The following is a 22,537-nucleotide window of genomic DNA, read 5'->3' on the forward strand; positions in this document are numbered from 1 at the left end:
TACCTTTGCCTGTTCTTTCTTTTTTTTTCAACTGAAATAAAATTTTTCAGTAGTGACGCAGTTGGGTGTAGTCCAAAGACTGAGGGAAATTGAGTCAGATGTGTTGAACACTCATCTGGATACCAGGCTTCCGGGCCTAGAATCAATCCTTACATGACTGGCGATTGGATGATTCCAAGAAGGCTTCTTTAGTGGGGGGGAAATCATTTCCTTGCACTATTCTCCCTTCTTACAAATCTGGAGTATCCCATGACTTAAAAACGCACCTAAAACCAGCCAAATGTGGTGGTGAACACCTGTAATCCCAGCACTCGGGAGGTGGAAGCAGAAAGACCGGGAGTTCATAGCCATCATGGCAAGTCTGAGGTGAGCCTCGGCTATGGGACACCTGTCCCAAACAAATTAAAAAAAAAAAAATCAAAGCGCTAGAAAACAAATAATTTTAAGTTGGACTATGGTGTGTGTGTAGCACGTGTGCACATGCATACACACACAATTTCACCGCGAAAAGATGAGGAATATACAGTGCTTCAGAGCAGAACATTTCAGTGCACAAGTATCGACATTTCAGGAACATTTACGTTCCTGAAAAAGTTAGTTTCCGAATGGCATTCACTTGCAGAGAATTCTGGAAACCAGATGTGGAAAACAGTTCTAGTTATTCCCACTGGCTGGCCGGCGCTTCTGTCTGGACACAGGGCAGTGTTTTGGGGGAAACCACATCCCTGCTCAGCTGGGGACCCAGCGGAATTTGTAACCACCGGTGACAGTCCGGATGGTGAAGGCTTTGCCCTGGGGGAAGGCCAGAGTTCGGATGGTGCTGTGGCTGCGGATGGGCGTGCTGAACGAGCAGCCTCCTCCAGCTCACTATGGCTCAGGTTCACCGAGCTGGCGCTGCAGTCCGTGCGCAGCCCTCGGAAGGTCCCGTGCAGGTTCCTGGAGCTGCAGTTCTTGCTGCCCGGCTCTTGCTGCAGCCTGGGCCGCTTGGGGTCGCGGTTCTGCAGGGCTTCATCGCAGCGCTGGGAGATGTCCCTGAGGATGGCGTCCACTTCCGAGCAACCCTGTCCTGCTTGCCCCGCCGCACAGAACAGCTCCTCCAGGGTCCTCTTCGTCGTCGTCGCCTTGATCTGGAAGGGCTCTGCTGGGGACTGCGTGATCATCAGCTTCTGTAAAAGATGGAGAGCCCTGGAGCCAGGAGGACTCGCCTGGAGCCTTGCGGAGAGAAAGAGATCTGCTACACCAGGGACACCCAGGGGCCCCAACACAGGCGCACCGCTACAGTTCCGACGGAGTCCCGCGCCCCTGTCCACTCACGTCCAGCACTGAGGCCAGGTGCCGGGTCCGGCTGGCCAGTTCTTTCAGCTGCACGTTCCTCTCCCTGAGCGAGGCGATCTCTTCCTGCTTCTGCGTCAGAGTCACGTGCAGCTGTAGTTGGAGATCTATCATCAGAGAGAGGCCACAGTGCTGGTGGGTCTAAACTCAGACTCTGACATCTCATCAGGACCTTTGTTCGCCTGACAGCAGCCAACGACTTGACTTTTTTTTTTTTTTTAATTTAATGAAGTAGTTGGACAAACTGTATCTCAGTTAAACTTTAGTGTGTTGTTGGGTGGCAGTCAAAAGTACTGATTTGGACCACAGGCCCATCTAGGTTCTCCCTCTGAAGTTCAACCACCCTGTCTTGGTTTATATATCCATAAAATGGGGCTGGTGAGATTGTCTACCTTCTGTGTTGAATCAAATGAGAGACGAAAGTAAACTGATAAGCACAGAGTCCGGCACACTGAAAACGTTCCACAAATACTGTTAGTACAATTACCAATCTGATGGGACCCAGAGCAGTGATGCTCACCTGTAATCCCAAAACTCAGGGAAATGGAGGCAGGAGGACCAGTGAGAGACCTCCACCCCAGTTCCCCCTAAGGCCTGGAGAGCTGAGGGAAGGGATATCTTAAAATAGCCAGAACTGAGTCAGTTCCCCATTCCCAGACAGGGTGAAGTCAGAAGTTTCAAAAGTACACAAAGTCAGACTGTCTGGTGGTGACTAACCATGAGACGCCCCCTTCCCCGAGATAACATGACCAGATTTTGGAGATGGGCTGTAAAACTCCTGACAGGGCAAACAGACAAACTAAAATAAGATAAAGTCCAAGCTCAGGAAGACAGGGCCAATCAAGGATGGACCCGTATTAACCCCCTCCTCTCTGAAGAATTTTGTGGTTTTTGCCTTCAAAAGCTAACCTCCCCAAGAAAGTATTGCGCCGAGAAGTAAGCCTTGCTATTGCATTCTGGACATCTTTGGTCTACAGTGGTCTCTTTGGAGGTCCTAATCTGGGCAGAACAACCAGAATTCTCGGCAAGCCTGCGTGGGCTACATGGTGAGTTCAAGAAAAAGAAGGGGGTTGGGAATGTAGCTCTGGATTGGGAGTGTAGCTCTGCTGGTGGAGTATTTATGCATGAAGCCCTGGATTAGGTCCCCAGGACCCCCACAAACCAGAAATGTCACACATGTCTGGGGGGTCAGGAGTGCTGCTATATAGGCAGTTAGAGGCCAGCCTGGGCTACAGCAGACCCTGTCTCTAAAAGAAAAAAAAGGCGGGGGGGAGAAAAGGAAAACGAAAATAAGAGAAGAGAAAGTCCGGTGTGGTGTGATCATCTCCATTTATCGAGTTCAGAATCAGTTTGGGCCACTGGAACAGTACCGGCTATTAGAACCACCGACCCACACATGCGCACCCCAACCTTCACAGCTCCCAACTTGGGCTCTCTACCAGGCCCTGTCCTCACCCCCAAGATTCCTAGCCACCAGTGTCCTTACTTGGTTATTCTCTATGAGAGCAGTCCCCAGGGCTCTCTGGTTCTGGTCGGCCACCTCCTTCCAGTACTGCTCGGTTGGCGGTGGCGGCAGGTCTGGAGCGCAAGGCGGTGGGGGCAGCGGCGGCGGAGACCCCAAGGCAGGTGGGTCCAGCGATGGGGAGAGGCAGGACCCGAAAGATGAGACATCGCAAGGGGAAAAGGGAAAGTCACCGTCGGTCAGGGGAGGCGACATCAAAGAGGATGAATCTGGGAGAAAGCAGGAGCTGGATTGGCTGCCTCCAAATCATGCCCAGCTAGCCACGGGGGGCGGGGGCAAAATGCCACCCAGACATTGGGTATGTATGAGTTTTATAAGGCAAAGTCTATGATCCCTCATCTTCCTCGCTGTTTTGTTCATACGCACCTGCTGAGCTAATGTGAAAGAAATCAGTCACGCCTCCTGGGGCCCGGAAGGCATACAAGGTTTTGTTCCTCTGTAGACACTTGTCATTTAACTTCTGACACACCACACCACAGTATAGGGACCTCATTCCCAGAACCCACACTGAGAAACGCATAGTCTAAAGATCAAGTGACATGATTTCCCCACTGTAGAGAAAGGATACCCTCTATTAGGGAGCATCTGACCCCTTGACGAAAGAGGGACTGGCCAGTGGCAGGTGGCTGGACTGACCACCTTCACCCCTACACAATCTGAAGTCTCTGGTTTGGGTAGGTGGCAGCCCTTCTGTTACTTAACTGCAAGGAGACGGGACTTGCCTGCAATGAGATCATCCACCGTGTCTCTGAAATCCTGCAGGTTGAAATCTTCTTCGGTTTGCAAGGAGTGATTCTAAAATAAACCAACGGTGTGAGCCAGAGAACAATTCTAGACAGACAGATGTCCTTGAAGCTTCTAAGGCTAGTCTGTATGCACTCTGGTTCACTAGCAGAAATTTTGTTTGGTTTTGTTTGTTTTGTTTTTCGAGACAGGGTTTCTCTGCGTAGCTTTGCGCCTTTCCTGGAACTCACTCTGTAGCTCAGGCTGGCCTCGAACTCACAGAGATCCGCCTGGCTCTGTCTCCCGAGTGCTGGGATTAAAGGCATGGGCCACCACCGCCCGGCTAACAAGCAGAAATTATAAGCTGCATCTCACCCATAGAATGGTAGGTTTCTCTTGGGCTGGCAAGCGTGAGCGCTGCTCCTCCAAGTCTCAAATACCACAGGCGCAGCTGTCCATCCCCTGCCAGCCCACCTGGGGTTTGGACAACTCATCTGAGCTTCCTCACAGGTCGGCCATCTGGCAGCCATGCTGACTCCTTCCCAGATTCTTTGTGCACCCACGGAACTGCAGCTCCAACTTGAACCACACACCCTTACCTCTCTAAGAGCAGAGAGAGAGCTTAGCATTAACACCAGGGCAGGCACCAAGGCTTCCAAAGCCTAGGCTTAAAGTGCTAACCACTTCACCCATAAAGGAAAGGGGAAGGTGGGCTGTGACCAGTGGGGCCAGGGATACTATGGAAAGGTATGTGTTCCGGGGGCTGTAGCAGCTATGGTGTGTGTGTGTGTGTGTGTGTGTGTGTGTGTGTGTGTGTGTCCGTGTGTGTGTGTTGTGTGTGTGTGTGTTGTTAGGTTGTTGTTTTGGGTTTTTTATTTATTTTTATTTTTATTTTTTTATTTTTTCAGTTTCTCTAAAAGTTGGAGTTGGCTTTTCACCTATGATGGGATACACCTTCATGTTGCCTGGCCAGGGTTCCCAGGTGCCTGAGAGAGAAGAAAATGGGAAAAAGGTGGGCGTCCAGGCATCTTCCTAGTCTCTTAAAGGATGGACATTTCAAGTCGACAACATTTTTCTACTTATGTAATCTCTTAGTTAATCCTCCCACCAGTATGGAAAGTAGGCAAGGTCCACAGGATGCTTCTTCCTCCTGAGAGAGAATCCTGCAGAAGATGAATTGCCCGATGCCTTTATCATTCCTCTCTCCTGGCTGCTTCATTGTCTGTCTTTTTAGGGATCCCTGGCTTCCTTGGAGGCCAGTGTTAGAAAGGAGTCTCTAGGACCATGGTATGAAGGGATCCATCTCAGACGCCCACCAGAAATGTCTACTGATTCCACTGTTGATTCTTATCTTGGTATTAATCATTTTCTTCTCCTTAAAGCCCCTCTTTCCATATATATTTTGGGAACTCAAAACTTACTCTGACTCTAACCCTTTTTTCTGGCCTGTACCAGATTCCCTCATGGAAAAAAGGACAGATGGCCTCAGTAGCTGTTGGACCTTGAGGACTCTGGGTCAAGTGACAGAGCCCTAGGCTTGTCTTCTTTATTTGAGCATCAGATCTAAAAAGAATTAAGCAGCCTCTGCAGAGTAGTGGTCACTTAACCTTGCCTTAAGATCCTGTTTATGGGCACCACCCCTTCCCTAAGGTTATAAATGGCTAGTAAAGGAGACCTTAGGAATGTTGCTTAGCTTCTTCATGGTGGTCATGAATTTTACAGAGTTCTGTACCGAGCCTGTTCCCATGGACCTGTGGTCCCAGCATCTGCTGTTAGGAAATTGGATGTAGTCCTCTTCCTGTGGGTTTCATCTGGATAAGACCACCTGTTCTTCCGGACACTTCATGTGCCACCAAAGAAGAAACAAGTCCCTGGCCTCTGAGGTCCCGGAGCTGAGGAGGCTCCATTCTCTGGCTGGGATGTGTCAGCGATGGCAGGAGGAGAGAATGAGATGAAGTAGGAAGAAGGTTTAGAGGAAAACAGGGAAAAGTTTCTCTTCCCCAAGATGGCAAAGGACTAGCATGTTGGGAGGAACAGAATAAAACTTTTAAAGCGGCCAGCTGCCCAAACGTCCATCTCTGCAGACAGAACGTTTTCCTCCAGCTTGTTTACAGAGTCCCTTGTCCTCTCCCCAGTGACTCCGATACTCCGTTAGTACCCACGAAATAGAAATGGTTCCTGAGGGGTCAGAAGTGGGTGGCAAACAAAACAGTTATTCTGTGCGCGTGTGCTCCAATCACGTGGTTCCTCACCCTACCAGCTCCGAACTGCCTTGTTCAGATGAATGACAAAGGGACCCTGCAGTAAAAATTGGCCACACCGGCTCCGAAAATGAGAACTTAGTAACATACTACGAGGGAGGAGAAAACTGGGATCTGGGATGCTTGGCTTCCCTCAATATGCAGAATGTGCCTCTGCTCCCAGTCCATCTTGAGACCTTTGAGGCATTAAATAAACCCACCGCGTTTGCGGTTGGTTCTGAAGGTGGCCAAGCTCCAAGCAAGGGAAAGAGTACCTGCGAGGCGGAAGAATCACCACAAGGAGACGCTTCGGAGCCGAGTAGCGAGGTGCAGTCTGCGAGGTCCTGCAGGTCTATGGTGGTGAGGGCTGCGCGGGGAGATCGGGAGACACGCGCCCAGAGAACTCTAAGCCTCTCTGCCAGGTCGCCGCCAGGACCCTCAACCAGGACCTGGGAGCCCGGGGCAGAGGGGCTGCGGACCGCGTGCGCCGCACCTACCCCTGGCATGGATCATCTAGGGGTCGCGCAGGTGCCTCGGGGCTCACCTGGCAGTGCAGCCGGCTCCGCGTCCGGGGGATCCTCGAACACCGACACTGGGCTGTCGCCGCTGCATCCCGAGAAGGACTTCCACGGAGGAGCGAACTAGTGGAGCACAGAAAAGGAGAACTCAGGTCCCCGTTCGGGGCGCGGGGCTAGCAGGCTCTGCCAGAGCCAAGGCGGTAGCGAGCATCCCCACCTTCCTCTCCGGCTTCCCGGGCTTGCCGAGGGGCCGCCGCGACAGGTCCAGCATCCTGTTGGGGCAGATGCTGTCGAAGGCCCGGCGTCCGGCTGCGCTGCCCTCGCACGCCTGCATCCTGGGATGGCGACCCACACCCAGGGCTGCTGCACCTGTTGGTGCCTGGAAGGAGCGGAGGGAGGGCCTCGAGGAGAAGGCCTGTGCGGGAGGGGCGGCTCGCGCCTGAGCGCCAGAGGTGGCGCCTTCAGCCCGGGACAATCTGCGCGCGGGCGGAGGCGTTAACCAACCTGGCAACCCCGGCTTCCCCCGGGAGCTGCGAGCGCGGGCCCGGCCCGCGAGCGCCCTTTGGCGCCTCGGCATCCTGGCTTTGCCAGGCGTGGGTGGGGGGTTGGGGGGGGTGAGAGGAGGGAGGGAGGGCGGGCACCTCCGGTCCCAAGCCTTCCAATTCATGGACAGCAGGAATGTGAAAGTTAACGATTCTTAGATTGTTCTTACCACCCCAGACACACAATAAAAGTGGAGTGACAATCGCCAAAGCAGGACTCCGAAATTTTCTCAGCGGGTTCTAGAGAGGGAACAGAGGGCCAATAGAGGGCCTTCCCAGGCCAGCCTCCAGATTACAGAAACTGCCCTCAAATCTGAACAACATTCTGCATTTTGGCATATGGCTTTCATTTGGCCTCTTATTCTTGCCTACTGTCAAGAGCTCCGCTCTGTCCTCGAGACTTGCAACTTTCCCGGAAATGGTGCCTAAGCATATTTTTTTAAGAATCAAGAAAAGTGACAATGCTGAGGCAGGAGGATTGCCATGAGTTTGAGACCAGCTTGGGCTACACACTGGCTCATAGGCCTGTCTGAGCTAAAAGACTGCCGCGGGGGCGGGGGACGGGGGACGGGGAATGACATTTACTCCAGTTTCTGAAAACCCCTACTGTGGGCATCTCCAAATCCCCTAAAGCCCAGGTGACTTCAGCCTGCTGTCCTAGCATTTGGCTGTGCCCTTTACAGCTGCAGTTCCACAGATCTCTTCAAGTCAGGCCTCTTCCTGGAAGAAGCATCTTCCAGAATTTGAGTCTACTAGAAAGAGACATCTCTCAGAAGGGAGCATCTTTGGGTGAGGGGACCTTCTTCTGGACCACCCGGATCAGTTCAAGGTAAACAAGCGTCAGAAATAGGAGTCTGCCTTTCTGCGGACAGCTTGCTCTTGCCTTGCATCTAATTACACAAGTGAAGGATCTTTTATTTGCACCCATTAGCTGAATTAAGAACCAAGCTATTCCCAACAGTGGGGGATAATGGTGAGTGAACTTTAAAACATCTATTTACTGGATCTGAGCCGGTGGGGTTGTGGGGGTGGGGAGGAAGCGCTGGCCTCAGTGTGAGAATGCAAGGGATGGGGATTAGACCCCACCAGACTAGACATGTCTTTAAGAAAAGACAACACCCTCACCACCCAGCAGAGCTGGGAAGAGGAGTCGGCTTGATGTATGCACAGTGGCTACTGCTTAGACAAATTAGGTTGTTTTTTTTTCTTTCTTTCTTTTTTTAAAGCAGCCTTTCCAACTAAACTTCCAGCTTCCCATCGCCTGTTCCTGGCTCTGTTCCCTAGCTGTGGAAAATTTAGGAGACAGGTACGGAAATGTCAGAGGGGACTGGACTGCTAGACACTAGTAAAGCTAACAACCCCCCAAGGGCCACTTCTTTTCATGAGGGCCAGATCTCAAGGGGGGGTCCCCTTGTCACCTCAGCTGAGGGCCCCAGATGGTGACTGGGGCCTCATGCCCTTCTTGGACCATCACACAGCAGCTGTTCCCAAGGAGAGAGCTCTACCAGCTTAGCATATCCGAGAGGAGGGGCCTGAGGGACCCAGTGTAGGCAAGGGACCCAGCTCCCAGAGGGCTGTGGTGGAGGAAGGCAAAGACTACATTTTTTGGTTTGCATTTTTTTTTAGCATACATTCCGACTTACTCTAAATGCAGAGGCACAAACTGGGATTTCTTACCCACAACTTAAAATTTTTCAATCATACAAAAGAACGTTGAGAGAAAAAAGAAAAAACTCACAACACAATGAACCATATGTTCACCCTAATTTAAGTTTTCATTTTCTGGCAAAACATCTCTCCTCCCGTTACTGTGCAGGTTACCACTGTCGATTCTTGAGGGTTCTCTGTGCTAGGAATGGGGGTATGTGATCATCTCGGCATAACCACGCTGCAGCCCGAAGATGGGGCTATTATCCCGTGTTTAGAGACAAGAAGTGAGCCTAAGGTCTCCTAGCAAATTGGCTCCACAGCTACCCGTCTAATCACTGCTATACCCCCCCCCATCCCAGAAACAATCTCATTTAAACTTAACCCTGAGGTCCACTGGAGTTGGAGACTTGGCTGCAGGTGGTGGAGCCGAGGGGCAGGGCCTACAGTTGATTAAAGACAGAGTCGTTAATGCAGCCACCACAGAGCCACAGCAGCCCAGGAAGCGTCCCACTTCCCAACCGAGTCTCCCATCTGGAAAATGAGTCCTGTAGCAAGGCTAGGAGCAAAGACAAAACCGAGTGCGGAGACCAGGAGCACTAAAGGAGAATGAGGTGTCTACCACAGAAAGAGGGCTTTAGAAGAATCCAGTAACATAAACGGTAGCAGCTTAGCAGTGTGGCTAAGCGCTAAGACTCATGCTTCACATTGCCTGTGTCCTGATGTCCGCAAAGTGGGAGAAGACTGCTTCAGAAGCATTGTCGAGGAGTGAAATAAATGTTAAACACACATGCAGGATACGTTGCAAATAGTCAATATATTCTTTATTACTGTCGCCGCCGTTGGTACCCTGAGCTTGTGCAGCAGTGTGAACTGAACCATGCATGTGACTTCAGGGGAAATGGCCCAGGTTGCAACAGCTGTAAGAGGATGCACAGATTTTCCTTTCCAACATCTCTTGGGGTGCACCAGGGATGTCTCTTGCTGGTATGCCTACCTGGTCCCCAAGCTTCCCAGATCCACATCAGCGAGTGGCAGGCGCGGACCTTCTGGTCAACACAGACTACAATGACTTCTGTCTCACACTCCTTGGGCCACTGGCGTGGGGGGAGGGGACACGGCCTCCAGACTGGAGGGGGTTAAGATACAGACAAGCAACCTTGACTTGTCTGATTACTGGAACAGTGGCATATAAAATCTTGCTGGCTTGTGTTCACAGAGCTGCTAACCACAGAGTAAAAAAACGTCAGGAGCAAGGAGAGACTCTGAAATTGGCAATTTTGACTGACCATCTTGACTGACCATCAATCACCTGTGAAGGGCAGACCGGACAACAGCAGCATTTAGACAAGCCAGGACTGTAAACCTGCCCTTGTGTACTGAAAAAATAAATAGATCCCACTATTGTACACTATTTACAAGCAGGGGTCCTGAACTTCTCTTTGGATTAATACTGCACACTCTCCTGAAGGCACAGAGCCAGGGCCAGGGGAATAAAAAGAAACCCAAGGGTGTGCTTTTTTATTTCCAACTCTGGGGCAGCCTGCACTTCTGCCAGATCTGGAGAGGCAGTATGTGAGGCAGGGAGGTGCTGTTGATGGACACCAGCATCTGCAGCTTGCCCAGGCAGTCTTGCAGTGCGGCCTCTGGGTGCTCTCCCAGGCGGAGATCCAGCGGGTGAGGGAGCTGGAGCATGCGGTCGGCCAGCGCCAGGCAGCAGATGGCCAGCAGGGAAGGTGTGTAGTTGGTGAAAGCGTAATCGGCCAGGCTCAGCTCCGCCACGCCCGAGCCAGGGTTTGAGCCTCCAGGGCCCGGGTGACGTCAGCCTGTCCCGCCTCCACGCGAGCGTGAGTGAAGTGCTCCAGGAAGAAGTTGATGGTGGGCGCGCCCAGGCTGAAGTGCAGCTTGTGTAACACGATGCACTCAAGGTTGCAGAGCTGCTGCCGGGAGAACGCGCCACCGCACAGGGCCAGGAGCTGTTTCACGCGAGGTGGGTGCACCTCTACCTGCAACGGAGTACACTCTAAGTTCCGGCCTGGAGGTTTCCTGGGCCCCAAGCCCGCCCAGCCATAAATCAGGGAGAAACTGGGACTTGAGCACTATGTCCTTGCAGCCAGCCTCACACCTTCCCACGATTCCACCCTGAAACCACACACGGCTGCTTTCGGTACAGCTTCTCTATCTACAGCCTAACTTTTAAAAAGAGAGAGAGAAGAGAGAGACAGAGAGAGAGACAGAGAGAGAGAGACAGAGAGATAGAGAGATAGAGACAGCGTGTGTGAGTGAGAGAGAGACACAGAGACAGAGATTTTAAAAGCATGCTTCCCAGAGACTTAGAAGTGCTACACAGCTTTGGGTGGGAGGCTGGCTACAGCCTATCTCTTTGAGGTCTGTAGGGATTGGTTATTCTGTGAAACTATATAAAGTTAAGACTATGATGTATAAAGATCTTCGAGCATCTGCCTAGATGAGTCCAGCCACCCAACGCTGAACTACGCACATTGGGGGAGAGGCTGGCTCCAAACACACCCCACCCTGCGCCTGGTGGAGGTACCTGCTTGCAAGCGATGAGCAGGCAGGTGACCCCGAGCAACTGGAAGCAGTCCGCAGCTACCGGGGTGGTGAGAAGGAAACGGTCCAGAGTGTTCACCGTCAGGCACAGAGACTCGAATGAGAGGCCGAATTGGCGGTGGACAGGCAGGAGCCAACTGAGCAGCTTACAGCGGGATTCTGCTGTCACCTGCCGGGAGGGAGAGGGGAAGCGTGCTGCAGCAGGGGACCAAGATAATGCCGGGAGCTTTCCCCGAGCGGAGGTAGAGAGAAAAGGCTAACTGCACCGAAAAATGGGAAACACATGGGAGTGCAGACCTGCCTGAGTCCAGGAGCCCTGGAACGCCTGGGCTCGCGCTCGGTACTGTACGGCGTGCACCAGGGGTGGGGAAAGGTCCCTTTGCAGGTGTGCAAACAAATTTAGGAGCTCCTGCTCTAACTTAGGAACTGTTGGACTCCTCTGAATTCTAATAAATTCCTGTAGCCCCCGGAACTAACGTACAGACTTCAGGTATCTCCCCGCCGCCCCGCGCCCACTTTTCTCCATCTAAAGAGTGAGGTCAGTGGCCCAATCCTCGAAGATCCCTTTTGCTCCTACTGATGGCAGATAATGGGCTGCAACGACTAGGGCGCTGCGAAGGGCAGACAACAGCCAAGAAGAGAGAGGCAGAAGCGCGATGGCCCGGGTCTGGCTCTGCCAACGGCCTCACTTGTGGCTGTCGCGCCAGCGACTCCCGCGGATGGAAAAGGCTCTCCTGCGCCTTGCGGAAATCATAGCAGCTCTGGCCGTAGTCTCGGAAGGTCTGGAGATCTAGCACGGTCAAGGGCCGGGCAGGGCTGAGTAAGGAGCTGCAGTCCCGCGCCGTAGACGCCGCTGGGCTGTCCGCGCCGTCCGAGCTAGAGCTGGGGGACTCGAAAAGGTCACAGACGCCGGAGTCTCCCGGGAGCGAACACGCGTTCAGCGGCCGCAGCGGCTCCTTCCTCCGGAGGCGCGGGCGTCTGCTCTTCTTCACCGGGGCGCGGAGGTTCTGATGGTTGTCCCGCCTCCCGGCTCCCGCAGCGGGGCTGGCCGGGCTGGCAGGACAAGGGGTCACCATGATACAACCGGGTAGCCGCTCTGGCGCCCACAACGCCCGGCTGCGGCGGGCCTTGAGCGTCGGCGCGAGGGAAGCGAGGAAGATCGGGTCCGGCTGCTGGCGCTGCTCTAAGTACCCGGCCTGAGCCTTGCCTCCACCACTCCCCCGGCCTCTCACTGGCTGAGCCCCGAGCGGCCCCCCGAGCCGCGCTTTCCCGGAGGCAGGGCCACTCCCCTCGCGTGCCGGCAACGCGTGGCTCCGGCGATGGCGCAGGGCGGGGGGGAGGAGGCGTTGCAAACTCGCGCCTCGCACCCGCCTTCAGCTGCGGGCTCCGCGCGCGTCTCGCGTCACCCTGGCAACCGCAGCCCGGGTCCTGGCGCCAGCTGCGCGCGCTGAGTGGAAGCACTTGAAGACCGCGGCTCACCTGGGTGAGCCTTGGGTCAAGTTGAGCGGTTCAGCCGCCTCCTGGGGGGGAGGGGGGGCTGCTCCCAGGGGACAGGGAGGGGACAGGACAGTCCCTTGTCCTTGGTTAGATTGTCTGGACTGGTGTGATCATCTTCTATGCCGACCCTCGCCTACCCAGGTGGGTCTGCATCTGAGCTCCCGACCAAGAATCGGGCTAGATTCAGTTTTCTTCAGATATCCATATAAAAGGACCGTGAATTCATTTGAATCTATTGCATTTCATTCCGCTGGTCTCGGGGAGCAGGGATCTGACATATTAATCGCATCCGCTAAGTATGGACGTGGGAGCCCGTTCAGGCAGCCAGGTATTTGTGATCCAACACCGTGGAAAACTGCCTCAAACGATCGCACAGCAAGTGTACTGCCCTCTGGATACTCTGTTCCTCACTTTTCATCCCAAGCCAAAAAAAACCGAGACTGTAGCCGTTTAAGAACGTAATGTCACAGGTGGCATTTCTGTCGAATTGCTCACAGTGTGTTCTGCTTTAGGTCATTAGCTTCTAACTCTCTGCCTTTCCAGGCTGTGCAGTGCGCCCTGGGGAGGGTGGAGGGGAAACAGGAATGCAGAGCTGGGGGCGGGGCGCACAGGCAGGAGAGAAAGAATGCGACCCCTTCTCCAGGTCTAACTGGTTTACTCCAGACTCAGGTCTTGACCCAGGCTAGAGTCCTTCTTTACCTTGAATCCTCAGGAGAGACTGTAACACTTTAGGAGAAGGGACCCTGGGTAAACAAGAGGCTTCTAACTGGCTGACCTTGTAATCATTTCCCAGATGCAAGACACCTAGATAAAGCTCAGCCAGAACTTCACAGAAGCACTCCAACGAATGAGGTCGTTGGGTGCCATGAAATCTGCAGAGGGGCCATCCTCACTCCAAAGACAGCCGAAAAGTTTTTGTAGTCTACGTGCAAATTCTGCCCCTAGATACCCGGCAGAGAAGAGGTGAGAGAGAAAAGGTTGGGTTTCAGATTCTCGCCCCGGTTTCTAGTCTCTATCATCCTGAAGGAGCTTTTGCTCCCCGGGTTAAACCGTGGCACCTGTGACAGGCTAGGCTGAGACTCACCTGAGAGCGGTTTTCAGCTTGCCAGTGCCTGGCTTTCTGGCTGCTCTCAGGTTGGTGGTTGCTAACCTTATGGGAAGATCAACAGAATCCACAGAAAGGGAGTCTCATTATCAGACTTCTTCCAAGAAGAGAGAGGGGGGAGGATTCTGCCTACTGGTCCAGCTGGAAAGAGCACAAAGGAAACTTGTAAGGTCATGTTCAGCCGGGTGTTACTTGGTCTCTATGTCCTCGTCTGTAAAAGGATAATATTATTACTTGCCTCGAGGTCAAGTGAAATTGGTGTAAAAACTCGAATGTCCTTTTTGAATGTAAAATGGTGGGATCATTTTGAAGCTGGTCCTAGGAGTCAACGGTGTTATTTAGTACACTGGAGGTAAGTTGAAAACCTATCAATCTGAGCGTGTTGGGTGTGAGCCTCTGAAGCCCCTCCACCCTCACCCCCCTACTCTCTACCTCCCACTCCCCACCCCCCACCCCCGCTGAAAATACTTTCTTTTCCAGGGGTTTTGTCTGTACTTAAGGTGGATCTCAACAGATGTTGCCTGAGTTTCAGCAAGGTGGATCCATTCAGTGTTTGTGGAATGCTTAGTGCTTTTTCTAACACAGGGAGGCTGAATAGGGCCTTATAAAGCTGATGTTCTGTTGGGGTACAGAGCCATTTGTCATATGTATTGCATGTGATAAGTGTGGTAATAGAGGATTCGCTGGTTTTAAAGTTGCTGGAGATGGGGGGAACCTTACGATATCCACTTAAATTCAAATGTCAGATAAACAACAAATACATTTTTTCATAAGTATGTCCCAAATATTGTATGAGACATAATCATAAGAAAAAATGTTTATCTGAAATTTAAATACCACATGGAGCATTATACTGTAACAACAAGCTATTCAAATCCATTGGGGCATCCTGATATTTGGAGGACTTACCTGGGTGCCATGCAACTTCATAGCAAGATCGGCCTCGCTGTTCTGGAAAGGTAGCCAAACATTGATAGTTAAACCAAGGTAGGGAAGGTGGGTGGACAGAAGAAAAGAGGAGCATTTGGGCAAGAGTATTCTGTGTAAAAAAAAAAAAAGGCTGTAGGAGGAGCTGGAAGCAGAATCCTGGGACATCTCCTACAGATGTGTGTAACAGCCTGCCTAATGCAGAATGGCCATTGTAGAGAGACAGGGTAAGAAGCCGGGGAGGTTATAGCTAATAGTTACATAAAACGTATGTGCCAGGTCCCGTTCTTCTCTGTACATATTCTACTTATTTGATGTTTACAACATCTCCACCAGATAGCTTCTATTGTACCCGTTTTTTGTTGTTTGTTTTTGTTTGTTTGTTTTGTTTTGTTTTTCGAGACAGGGTTTCTCTGTGTAGCTTTGTGCCTTTCCTGGAGCTCGCTCTGTAGACCAGGCTGGCCTCGAACTCATAAAGATCTCCCTACCTCTGCCTCCCGAGTGCTGGGATTAAATGCGTGCGCCACCACCGCCCGGCTGCACCCGTTTTTTATAGATGAGAAAACTGAGCCATACATGAGCAGCAAAGATCGAGGTCATATGTAGTAAAATTGAGCCTCCATTCTCGATGCATGCTTCAGTTACTTCAAGTGTGTGAAGTGCTTTGTGTCTACATTAAGGACTTAGATGTTACCTGAAGCCACTGAAGAGGGAAGATGTCACTTGCTTAAGGATCACTCGGAGGCTGTAGCTGTTGCTCAGTGGTCCAGAACTTGCCTAGAATGTGTGATGCCCTGGGTTTAATCTCCAAAACTGAAAAAATAAAATAGGGAGAGAAAGGGGCAAGTTAGGCTTAGTAATTCATGCAAGAAATGATTTGTGGAGAATGAGGGTAGAGATCAGAGATTTCAACTATATTTAGGAAATAGATTAAAGGAGTTTCAGTGTTAGAGGCATGGAAACACCGAGAATTCGGAGTCTGGCCTCCACACCCAGGCAGGTGAGCAGGAGGTGATTAAAATAGTGAAACCTCCAGGAGTCTGGGTAAGGTCAAAAAGAACATTGTAAGTTTCCAGCCAAGTCTTTTAGCTCGAACTCAACCAGGATCCAAGTAAAAAAAAAAAAAGGCACACACAAGTAACAAGTAGCCTTTTGTTTTCAATTGTTGTTTAGTTAAAAAAAAATCCTCAATGAATATTGACATAGCACATAGCTCTGCTGTGCTTCATGGAATCTGACAGAAAAGACACCCCAAAGGAGGTTTTCTGGTTTAAAGCACCTCCACCAGCTATGAAGTCTTTCCACACAGAGGAGGCTTTGCTATCTGTTTCAACCTTTAGCGCCAACAGAACCTTGATTCCAACTGATTTAACTTGGATGTAGGCACTCCATCTAACAGTCGCTTCAAAGCTGAGGGCTAGAGCTGGGTGGGTGTGGTGGCTCACGCCGTTGATCCCAGCATGTTTTGAACTTAATGAGGGTGATACCTAGGCAGGCAGACCTCTGTGAGTTCAAGGCCAGCCTGGTCTGCAGAACAAGTTTCAGGACAGCCAGGGCTGTTGTTACACTGAGAAACCCTGTCTCAAAACAAAACAAAAAAAGCTGAGCACTGGAATTTATTCCAGGACTTCTACCTGCTGCTTCCGGGAAGAGGCCCCTTCTCCAGTACTTGGGGTTCCTGGTGCTTCCTTCTGTAGACAGGAGCAAAGTAAAGTAGCCATCTCTGCATCAGCACGGAAGTCTTACCACCTCGCTCCACTCTGAATGGTAGCTTATGCTCATTGTTAAAAGCAATGTTTACCTTTACTAAATTATTTGCTCACTCATCAAATACTTATCCTCTACCAGTATCAGCCACCGTTTTAAAGATAAATTGTATTACATCTCTTTCCTAGGCAGTGGTGCTCAAGTATAATGGTGTATGTTTGGAGGTCAGAGAACAACTTGGGGGATTACTTCCTTCCTCCATGTGGGTTCTAAAGGTTGAATTCAGGTCACCAGGCTTGGGGCAACAACCTTGGCCCGCTAAGTCATCTAATTGGCCCATTTTTCTAAATCCAAGGAATATATCTTCAAATAAAGTAGACTAACGTTCCTACTCTTAAAGTGTTCATTTTGGAGGAGTAGACCAAATGGTCAAATAATATGTAGACATATATTTAATCTTTCAGATGGTGAGATAAGCTGAGAAGAAGAAAGGAAGGAGAAAGAGGAACAGGAGAGCGTGCAGAACCGGGGAGTCTTAAGTTGTCACAAAAATCCCCGTGCTGACAAGTGACATTGGAGTGCAGACCTGAAAGAGCTGGGGGATGGAGCATGTGTGTTATGGGGGAAGAGCATTTCAGGTCGAGGCAGCGGAAGCGAAGGCCAGGAGGCAGGAGCTTGTCTGGAGTAGAGTAACAGGGGTAGAAGCAAGAGGTACACACACAGAGGTTCTGACAAGAGCCCCCCCCCCAGTTTTGAAAATAAAATATGCTGTCACAATTAATTTTGTGTATTTTCTTTTATTAATGGGATTTCCAGAAACCTTAAAATTACATAGATGGAGGTCAGTGAGATGGCTCGGTGGATAAAAGTCCTGGGTTCAGTGCCTAGAAGCCACAAAAGATAGGAGAGAGGCAACTACACAAAATTGTCCTCACCATTCATAGCCCCCCCCCACATGCACACCATGTACATACAATAAACATAAGTTTTAAATTATATATACGATTCACATCATATTCCTATGTATAGCATTGTTCAAGTTCAAACCAGACTGAGTATATATATATACACAGGTAGTAGAGAAGACACAGAAATGGACCCCACTGAAGAGGCTGCTGAAATAATCCAGGTGAGAGCAGATGGAGTCTAGGACCAGGACAGGGTTTGGAGAGGTTGCCAGAAGTGGATACAGTGCAGGTATATTTTGACTATGTGTCAACAGGATTTTCCTAAAGCTATAGGGTGTGAGCAAAGGCTCATCCCAAGTGTCCCAGCCTGAGAAGCTGAAAGGATGGTATTGTCATTCGCTGAGATGGCGAAGACTCAAAGCGGAAGCTTGTATGAAGATGAGGATTTTGTGTGAACCTGTTATTCTGGAGATGTCTGTCAAGAACCCACATGGGGAAGATGAACAGGTATTTGAAGTTGGGGCCTCAAGAATAAGGTTGGGGGCTGGAGAGATGGCTCAGTGGTTAAGAGCACTTGACCTCTTCCGGAGGTCCTGAGTTCAATTCCCAGCAACCATATAGTCACTCACAACCATCTGTTTTGGGATCCTTCTTCTGGTGTACATGAAGACAGAACACTCATATACATAAAATACATGAATAAATTAATCTTTAAAAAAGAATCAAGTTGGGTGGGGGAAGAGAATTTATGTGTCTGCATGTTGCCTGCACACCAGAAGAGGGCATCGGATCTTATAGATGGTTGTAAGCTACCATGTGGGTGCTGGGAATTGAACTCAGGACCTCTGGAAGGGCAGTCAACGCTCTTAACCTCTGAGCCATCTCTCCAACCTAGCCCAATGCATTTTAAAGAAGCTACATGAAAAACAACTTTAATAACGTAAAACCTAATTAAACCTAGGCTTTTTACAATGAAAGCTGCTTAACCATGATTGGACCTGGTTGTTCGCAGGTACAATTTATAAAACATACAAGGAGATATTTTATTAATAGGAAAGAGCCAATGATTTGGGGATTTATTTTTGCCCATTTTGGAACTTCAGCCTAAGACAAAGCTCCACTTTCCTCTTATCCCAGCCCAGGGGTGGGGAAATACAGGAACACTGCATTTGCGTTGGTACCTTCTTTTGGCAAACAAAACCAGTGAGTTGCTACCCACGTTAGACAACTTTGTGGGGCCCTTAGTAAACCTTTAAGCTCAGTTTGATGTCAATGAAAATTCTATTTACTTCTGAATCTTTTCTTTTACCATGCTTAAGCTCCAAAACTGAGTGGTATGTAAAGTACTTGAAGTCAGACAAGTTTTACTGGTATTTGGTAGACAAAGGGCAGGGATTTTTTTTTTTTCAGGCCATTTTCTAAATCAGATGTTTGACTTCTATGGCTCAGTGTCCACCTGGGGAAATGGCTCTCTTCTCATAGCCACCTTCCTGGTGTCTTGCCAATTCCCAGGTCATGAAGGGTTCAGTACACACGCTCAAGTGTACCGCTTCCCTTGTGCATAGATGCCTTCTCTCTCCCGCCCACCTGTGGCAATCTGTCCGGCACAGGCAGTACCTAACAATGGCTCTAAGCATTTACTTCCAAGTTAAGGCACTTGGGTTCCAAGCCCAGCTGCAGCCACCAGCTGTGACCCTTGGGCAAATCACACAGCCTTCTTGTTTTTCAGTTTCCTTAGCTGTTGATAAACAGGGTGTGGTGGCGGTAAGAGTAGCCCTTGAGACTGTCATGGGGACTACATCAGATGTCATCTGCTCATGAAGTGTTCAACAGGACCTGGACCTGCCACAATTTTTTGAGGGTCTAGCTAAGGTATAATATATATGTCTTTTTGCCACCAACGATGGCTGAGGAAAATATGTTTTTGTTGTTGTTTTCTGTTTGGGATATGTGTTTTTTCTTCTGGTACCTTGTGATAGCTAATCTTTGTTGTCAACTTGACTACATCTGGAATTAACCAAAACCCAAACAGCTGAGCACACCTGGGAGGGTTTTTCTTGGTTGGATTATTTGAGGTGGAAGACCCACCCTAAATCTGGTCTACGTCTCCTGGTGGCAACCCACATTAAAGGCCAGAAGAAGGAATCTTTCATGTTTGTCTGCTTGCTCTCTCTGGCAAGTTCATCCGTCCTGTCCCTGAGCCCTCCCTTCACTGGTGTTTGACCTGTCTTTAGGATTCCATCACAGACTGGGCAGCTCTCTAGGACCTTCCTGGAACTCCAGCACCAGAGCGGGATGGCTGAGGCATTCGGTCTTGTGACCTGAACCACCGCCAGATCCTTGGCCTTTCCAGCAGGGCCCAGTCATTGTTGGACTACTTAGACCACAGCCTGTAACCCATTCTAACTAATCCCTTTACACACACACACACACACACACACACACACACACACACACACACACACACACACACACATAAACTTTTTTTCTCTACCAGTTCTATTCCTTTAGAGAACCCTAATACAGACCGGCATGAGTGTTTTGAAACCTCAAAGCCTGCCCCCATATTTCCTGGACATATTTCTCCAGGAACAAGGCCACAACTACTAATCCTCCCCAAACAGCCACCCACTGGGGACCAAGAATTCACATGCATGAGACTTACAGGGGGCAATATCAACCTCATTTAAACCAACACATTGTTCTTTAAAGGACCTGGGTTCAGTTTCCAGCACCCAAGTCTGACAGCTCACATCAACCTGTGAGTCAGGCTCCAGGGGATGGAGGATCCTCTTCTGGACTCCGTTCATCAATGTACACACTTGAGTGTGCCTGTGAGCATAAACACACACACACACACACACACACACACACACACACACACTCACACACACCCTTTAAGATCTTCTGTAAGAGGGCCTGATCCCCTTTGGGAAAGAGAAGCTCTCTCGGCTCTTTAATTGCCTTTGAAAGCGCCATCACTGAAAATAACCACACTGGGAGGTTGGGAGGAGACAAATGTAAACCCCAGCAAATAATGGCAATGGAATGGTAGCTTTGGGTGTGAGACTGGCTTTGCTTTGGCTTCGGCATTTAGGGTTTGGGCACGATCCAGCCTTCATGAAGCTCGTGTAAGATGGTTATACAAAGATAGACAAGATGCAAGGACTGTGGCAATGGGGATGCCATGGGTTGGGCTGCCGTATTAATGGTCAGCAGCAGCGGAGTGTAAAGGGAGCATCTGAGCAAGGACTTGTAACGGAAGTGACCAGGTGGACAATTGCAGGAACAGTATCTGTCAGAGAAATTGCCCAGTGCAGAGGTCCTGAGGCCTGAGTAGGCCTGGTGAATGGAGGAGCAAGAAAGGAAGGTCACTATGGCAGGAACAGGAATCGGGAGGGAGCAACTAACTGGGCTAGAGAGGCAGTGGAGACAGATGGAACAGCTATCGTCAGCCAGCGTTTGCTGTGCCCTTCAGCTCACTAGGATGCACCTCACTGTAGCCTGGAACTGTCGCCTCCTTCAGATGACTTAGGCACAGGCTCTTCTTAGGTTCGAGAACAAGATCAGGCAGATTCAAAAGTTAACTTGCCACAGCTACTAAATGCAATATGCAGGACACTCAAAGCCGAGTCCAGGATTCCAGTGTGGTGTCCGTCCTCTGGGTCATTCTCCACTCTTAAATGCTGAAGGGGAATCAAATGAAAGCCCCAGCCCACCCTTGAACCAACGCCACGAGAGGATAGCCATGTGGAGGGGACAGACTCCCCCAAGGCTGAAGAGCCCCCAGAGCTGGGTGTCTTTTCTTGGGGTCCACCTTGCAGAGCCTGTGGTGTACAAGACAAGCAGGATTCTCTACCCCCCAGTGTGTTCCAAGAGGTAAAAACGAATTGAGAATCAGGAATGATATGAAAGGAAACAAGGCTTTGAGGCCAGAGGAAGCATGAAGCTATTCGGAGAAGGATGGTCACAGTTTGCCCTTGACCCTGAGAGCACCAGTTGTATAGACAGGTAAGTTGACCTTTGCTGAGGAGTGCAATTTTGTCTATTGGGCAGCCTGGCTGTCGAAGAGAAAGGTTCAGAGAACAGTTGGCCTCGGACGCTGGGGTGGCGGTGTCTTTATTCTTGAGGCATGACTCACAGCCTGCTGGAGAGTACAGCTTGTCTTTTCACCTTTCACCGGAAGAAGTGTGTTTTTCGAGACAGGGTTTCTCTGCATAGTTTTGGTGCCTGTCCTGGATCTTGCTCTGTAGACCAGGGTAGCCTCAAACTCCGCCTGGCTCTGCCTCCCAAGTGCTACCTCTGACTGGTGCATAAGCTTTTGAGAAGATGAGAAGAGGCTCCAGGGAGACCCCTCAGGATGTGATAGGATCCAGCCTCTAAGTATATTAACTACATGGATTTGATGCGGGGCTGCGTTTTCTTCTCGTGGAGCGTGCCTGGATGTTGAAGTCAATCATCCAGGAACAGTGCTTCCAGGGGTCTTTGGAGACTGAGGAACTGTTTCCCTCCATAGTCTCACTGCATCTGTGTAGTAAGATCATTACTCTCCTGCTTCTGCATCCACTTGCAGGAACGCACATGACTGAGTTGCTTTTCCCACGGGGCAACAAGATAACCGACTAAAGCAGTTTAAGCAGAGACTCTCTTTAGAGGTAGAGTTGAAGGGTCGAGTTCGTCATGTTGGGATGGCATGGCGGCAGAAGCATCTATCCAGTCAGGAAGCAGAGAGAGGTGACGGGCGCCCGCTGTTCTGCTCCCTTTCTCCGTTCTTCAGTCTAGGACCCCAGCTCATGGAATGGGGCTGCCTACCTTCAGGGTGGGTCTTTCCACCTCAACTAACGCAATCTAGAAACCCTCCACAGACATGCTCAATGGAGATTCTAAATCTCATCATGTTGACAAGATCAATCATCACAGCACAAGTGAGCCATCTACAAATGCTCTGAGGTCCAGGCGCAGTGCTTGCCTAGGTTTTATATCATAGTATCAGTTTCTAACCCATAGACCCAACTGGCAATTATAGTGTTAGTAATATTTAGAACACAGGCTTAAGAGACCCAAGCTCAACACTAGCTCTACATGCAGGACTGGGTTGCTTTGCTTCCATGTGTCCAGAGTTGCCTACCTCTCTAAGATGACAGTTGCATTTTGCTTAGCGGGACTAGCTAGAGCCTCCAAACTACAGTCACATTCGACTCTTAATTCCTTTGTCCTACACCCTTATACACCTAAAATTAGAGATTGCTACTAAGTGTTATGTTTACTTCCCTCTACACATAAGGTGAAAAGGGCAGT

General features: G+C 50.3%; 2 protein-coding genes and 1 long non-coding RNA gene across 3 annotated transcripts; 1 reads left to right on the forward strand and 2 right to left on the reverse strand.

The window, feature by feature from the left end:
- Positions 1-426: 426 nt before the first annotated feature.
- On the reverse strand, positions 427-6,693 carry Mcidas (multiciliate differentiation and DNA synthesis associated cell cycle protein). The gene is given in 8 exon segments (XM_028884490.2): positions 427-851; positions 854-1,166; positions 1,315-1,425; positions 2,819-3,063; positions 3,577-3,649; positions 6,093-6,184; positions 6,362-6,458; positions 6,553-6,693. Coding segments are annotated over 8 exon segments (1,170 nt in total). The 5' UTR covers positions 6,670-6,693; the 3' UTR covers positions 427-729.
- On the forward strand, positions 2,168-6,584 carry LOC114703650. The gene is made up of 3 exons (XR_005092420.1): positions 2,168-2,378; positions 4,486-4,589; positions 4,812-6,584. It is a non-coding gene; the product is annotated as an uncharacterized LOC114703650 (long non-coding RNA).
- Positions 6,694-9,322: 2,629 nt separating the features above from the next.
- Ccno (cyclin O) lies at positions 9,323-12,414 on the reverse strand. The gene is given in 4 exon segments (XM_028885224.2): positions 9,323-10,311; positions 10,314-10,530; positions 11,079-11,264; positions 11,785-12,414. Coding segments are annotated over 4 exon segments (1,056 nt in total). The 5' UTR covers positions 12,172-12,414; the 3' UTR covers positions 9,323-10,045.
- Between the last annotated feature and the right edge of the window lie 10,123 nt (positions 12,415-22,537).

Source organism: Peromyscus leucopus, chromosome 11 (assembly GCF_004664715.2).
Source record: "Peromyscus leucopus breed LL Stock chromosome 11, UCI_PerLeu_2.1, whole genome shotgun sequence".
Lineage (NCBI taxonomy): Eukaryota > Metazoa > Chordata > Mammalia > Rodentia > Cricetidae > Peromyscus > Peromyscus leucopus.